A 4744-nucleotide genomic window follows, 5' to 3' on the forward strand; every position below is an offset into this window, starting at 1 on the left:
CGTCGTTGGTGCCAGACATGTTGGAGCCCGGTTGTATGGGGAAAAACTTCAGCTCGGAGTTCTGCGAAGGGATCACCAATGCGTTTAACCTCGGAGAGTGCAACGGTCAGACGATGTTGACTGTCGCCTTAGCCTGTGCCGTCACCGTCGCATTGCTTGTGTAGTGATTGCAAGCGGTTTATCAAGATTTTAATCAGCTGGAATTATGAAGATTTAATCAGTTGGAGTTTTTTTTTGCGATTAGAGGCCGGTTTGCTTTCCCGCAAATCATGGGGATGTTGCTTCATTTATTGCTGAAACAGTCAGAGCTTGTGTACAGCGTATGATCAGGTGCATCGGTCTCGCAATCGTCGACTACGCTGATATTCGGGTGGGCACCAACTCGTATGATACGCTCTCCCATGGGAATGTCCTTCCACTGATTATGCGTCCTTGGGGCTTCAACTCGTTCGCGCCTCAGACTGTGGGAACCGACGGCGCTTGGTGGTTTCATCCCGAGCAGGGCTTTCTCAGAAACTTTCGGTTGACTCACCAGGCTTGGCTGAACTTGGGCGAGGTCCTAGGGAAATCTTTGAGATCGACAAGGATCGTCCTTTCGACAAGGAGGAGCGCTCTCTTAGGGGCCTGTTTCGACGGATAGTGGCTTCTGGGACGCCTACCGCCTGTGTATGCTCCGCAGTCTCTGCTCTGGCCGTAGGTATGAACAGACCATGGAAGGGTATCTCAACAACTATCGAGAGGGCAGTGGATACTCAATGGTCCAGTTCTGTATGTTTTGATCAAGTCTGACGCACAAAGAGACAATAAACGACACTGATTCAGATTAAGCCGTAACGCTTATCTATTGCAACTGGGAGTCGATGACTGAAAGGATCTGTTCCGCCAATGGCGCCACAGCTTTCCAGTTTCCCACTTTGACGTGTTTGTACAGCGCGTCGATCTCCGCAGGCATGTCCACGGAAGTCAGAATGGGTGCCTCGGAGTCACCATAATGTACGCGAGTCTCGTTCACCTGCCCAGGGTGAGATCTGATCCAGTAGCGCCCACGAGAGCTCCAGACGACCAACAAGTTCCCGCTAGTCTCACTCCACGAAGCTGCAGCGGTTGTTGACTGGCCAGGTACCGCGGTCACCCTTGAGAAGGCCACCGTTCTCGAATGGTCTAGGTAAGGCCCTAGTGTGCCAAGGTCACCAGCGAAAATACCTTCGCCTAAACCCTCGCGGCAAAACGCGTACTTGATACTCTGGGGAAAATGGACCTTGCTACGACACTCACTAAGTGCGACAGATAGGTCGCCACGAGGGGCGGTGTTGGTGATGACAGTTCCTCTCTGAATCCGCTTCTTGGGGACTTCCTGGCAGCAGCACGCAGCAAGCAGGGTGTGGGCAGCCTCCTCCAAGGACATATGGGTAACGGGAGTGTCCAAGGGGTTGCAATCCAGCCAGTGGCAGAAGCAGGACTCGTCAGAACCGCTGTACAACGCAATTATCAGCGTAGACCCGTCCTCTGCTTCGAGCAGGTGCTCAGTAGTGGCACCAATCTTCCGCCGGCGGTAGTGCACATGGCGGCCGTCCGCAGTAAGAGCAACATCCATTTGTGTGGAACCGCAGGCAGAAGCGCTGTTGTCTACACTTTCCACTTTTACGTTCTTCTCAATGAACATCGGTTCCTGCAGGGTGGTTGGGATCTTAGTTAGTAGTGCAATAAGTGTCGGCAGCTCCCAGTGCTCCACAGTTTTGGAGTATCCCTCGCGAAGAAGTTGCTTCCACCGTGGACTTGTATCCGTCATCTTGAGTTCCTCCTTAAGGTTCGTTGGAATCTCATGCATGACGTCTTTGATGGTGTGCTTCGAAGACCGTTGAATGGCATGGGCTGATAGGTGCACTAGCGACGCTGGCTGACTGCATACGAGTTCTTTGTGCAAGGGATTGCTGGTGAGATCAGACGGCGGGGAAAAGGAAGAAGGGAATGCAAAGGTAGAGGCTAGCAGGCATCTGCCAGACCGTCGATTTGGAACGATGTTGACTCGAGCCATATGTTTTGATTAAGTCTGACGCACAAAGACACAATAAACGCCACTGATTCAGATTAAGCAGTAACGTTCATCTACTGCAACTGGGAGTCGATGGCTGAAACGATCTTATCCGCCAACGGTGTCGCAGCCTTCCAGTTTCCCCCTCTGACGTGCTTGTACAGGGCGTCGATCTCCGCATGCATGTCTATGGATGTCAGAACAGGTGGCACCTCGGAGCCAACATAATTCACGCACGCCTCAGCCATACACCCGGTACGAGGTTTGATCCGATAGTATCCGACGTGGGTGTCGATGAAGATTTCTGCTTCTTGGTCGCCAAATTCGCCTCCTGCGAACACCTCAGTGTCGGGCAGATGCCCTATGCAAATGGCGGAGACCTTACTTCGACTGTACATATAAGGTGCGTGTGGGCCCAGGCTTCCCACGCTCACAACTTCTTCTTCTTTGTTTCGACAATTGTAGAAGAACTTCGCACTGGAATGGAAGTTCAACTTTCCACGCCACTCACCAGCGAAAACCTCCTGATTGGGGCCCAACCTCCCGAAAACAGTTCCACTCTGAATCCGAGTGTCAAGCGAGCTGCGGCAATCGCATTCAGCGAGATACGCGCTAGCAGCGTCCGCTAAGGTTGAAGATAATGGGTTAGCGTCTATCCAATGGCAGAAGCAGGACTCATCAGAGCCGCTGTACGACGCAATTATCAGCGTAGAGTAATCCTCTGCTTTGAGCACGTGCTCAGTAATGGCACCAATCTTCCGCCGGCGGTAGTGCACATGGCGGCCGTCCGCAGTAAGGGCAACATCCATTTGTGTGGAACCGCAGGCAGAAACGCTGTTGTCTATACTTTCCACTCTTACGTCCTTGTCAATGAACATCGGTTCCTGCAGTGTGGTTGGGATTTTATTTAGTAGTGCAATAAGTGTCGGCAGCTCCCAGTGCTCCACAGTTTTGGAGTAGTCCTCGCGAAGAAGTTGCTTCCACCGTGGACTTGTATCCGTCATCATGAGTTCCTCCTTAAGGTTCGTTGGAATCTCATGCAGGACGCCTTTGATGGTGTGCTTCGAAGACCGTTGAATGGCATGGGCTGATAGGTGCACTAGCGACGCTGGCTGACTGCATTCGAGTTCTTTGTGCAAGGGATTGCTTGTATTATCAGACGGCGGGGAAAAGGAAGAAGGGAATGCAAAGGTAGAGGCTAGCATGCATCTGCCGGACCGTCCATTTGGGACGATGTTGACTCGAGCCATATGTTTTGATCAAATCTGACGCACAAAGAAACAATAAACTTCACTGATTCAAATTGACATGCGGAAGCAGTAACAGTAACGCTCGTCTATTGCAACTGGGAGTCGATGGCTGAAACGATCTTATCCGCCAACGGTGTCGCAGCCTTCCAGTTTCCCGCTCTGATGTGCTTGTACAGCGCGTCGATTTCCGCATACATGTCTACGGATGTCAGAACAGGTGGTACCTCGGAACCAACATAATTCACCCACGCCTCAGACATACACCCGGAACGAGGTTTGATTTGGTAGTGTCTGACGTGGGTGTCGAGGAAGATTTCTGTTTCTTGGTCGCCAAATTCAACTCCTGCGAACACAGCCTCAGTGTCGGGCAGATGCCCTATGTAAATGGCGGAGACCTTACTTCGACTGTACAGATAAGGTGCGTGGGGTTCCAGGCTTCCCACGCTCACAACTTCTTCTTCTTTGTTGCGACAATTGTAGAAGAACTTCGCACTGGAGTGGAAGTTCAGCTTTCCACGAAACTCACTAATGAAAACCTCCTGATTGGGGCCCAACCTCCCGAAAACAGTTCCACTCTGAATCCGAGTGTCAAGCAAGCTGCGGCAATCGCATTCAGCGAGATATGCGCTAGCAGCGTCCGCTAAGGTTGAAGACAATGGGGTACCGTCTATCCAATGGCAGAAGCATGACTCATCAGAGCCGCTGTACGACGCAATTATCAGCGCAGAGTCGTCCTCTGCTCTGAGCAGGTGCTCAGTAATGGCACCAATCTTCCGCTGGCGGTAGTGCACGTGGCGGCCGTCCGTAGTAAGGGCAACATCCATCTGTGTGGAACCGCAGGCGGAAGCGCTGTTGTCTACACTTTCCACTCTTACGTTCTTGTCAATGAACATCGGTTCCTGCAGAGTGGTTGGGATCTTATTTAGTAGTGCAAGAAGTGTCGGCAGCTCCCAGTGCTCCACAGCTTTGGAGTAGCCGTCGCGAAGAAGTTGCTTCCACCGTGGACTTGTATCCGTCATCTTGAGCACCTCCTTAAGGTTCGTTGGAATCTCATGCAGGACGTCTTTGATGCTGTGCGTCGGAGACTGTTGGATGGCATGGGCTGATAGGTGCACTAGCGACGCTGGCTGACTGCATACGAGTTCTTTGTGCAAGGGATAGCTTGTATTATTAGGTGGGGAAAAGGAAGAAGGGAATGCAAAGGTAGAGGCTAGCGTGTATCTGCCGGACCGTCGATTTGGGACGATGTTGACTCGAGTCATATGTTTTGATCAAGTCTGACGCACAAAGAGACAATAAACGACACTGATTCAGATTAAGCAGTAACGCTCGTCTACTGCAACTGGGAAGTCGATGGCTGAAACGATCTTATCCGCCAACGGTGTCGCAGCCTTCCAGTTTCCCGCTCTGATGTAGCGCGTCGATCTCCGCATACACGTCTACGGATGTCAGAACAGGTACC

At 51.8% G+C, this 4744-nt stretch overlaps 3 protein-coding genes across 6 annotated transcripts; all 3 read right to left on the reverse strand.

The window, feature by feature from the left end:
* Positions 1-841: 841 nt before the first annotated feature.
* KVP18_000312 (uncharacterized protein) lies at positions 842-2035 on the reverse strand (the record flags this gene model as incomplete). 2 transcript variants are annotated; one of them, XM_067954316.1, is made up of 1 exon in its annotated part: positions 842-2035. In XM_067954316.1, one exon carries the CDS (start codon positions 2033-2035, stop codon positions 842-844), a length of 1194 nt encoding a protein of 397 aa, XP_067812179.1. The 2 variants fall into 2 exon arrangements, with proteins under 2 accessions (XP_067812179.1, XP_067812180.1); XM_067954317.1 differs by having other exon boundaries at positions 842-1828.
* Positions 2036-2106: 71 nt separating this feature from the next.
* Positions 2107-3282, reverse strand: KVP18_000313 (uncharacterized protein; the record flags this gene model as incomplete). Of its 2 annotated transcripts, none has more annotated exons than XM_067954338.1 (1): positions 2107-3282. In XM_067954338.1, the coding sequence occupies one exon, from the start codon at positions 3280-3282 to the stop codon at positions 2107-2109; it is 1176 nt and encodes a 391-aa protein (XP_067812181.1). The 2 variants fall into 2 exon arrangements, with proteins under 2 accessions (XP_067812181.1, XP_067812182.1); XM_067954339.1 differs by having other exon boundaries at positions 2107-3036.
* Positions 3283-3368: 86 nt separating this feature from the next.
* Positions 3369-4544, reverse strand: KVP18_000311 (uncharacterized protein; the record flags this gene model as incomplete). Of its 2 annotated transcripts, none has more annotated exons than XM_067954297.1 (1): positions 3369-4544. In XM_067954297.1, the coding sequence occupies one exon, from the start codon at positions 4542-4544 to the stop codon at positions 3369-3371; it is 1176 nt and encodes a 391-aa protein (XP_067812177.1). The 2 variants fall into 2 exon arrangements, with proteins under 2 accessions (XP_067812177.1, XP_067812178.1); XM_067954298.1 differs by having other exon boundaries at positions 3369-4301.
* Between the last annotated feature and the right edge of the window lie 200 nt (positions 4545-4744).

The sequence above is a fragment of a genome (assembly GCF_019968955.1).
Source record: "MAG: Porospora cf. gigantea A chromosome Unknown PgA_NODE_1673_length_5123_cov_651.115, whole genome shotgun sequence".
NCBI lineage: Eukaryota > Apicomplexa > Conoidasida > Eugregarinorida > Porosporidae > Porospora > Porospora cf. gigantea A.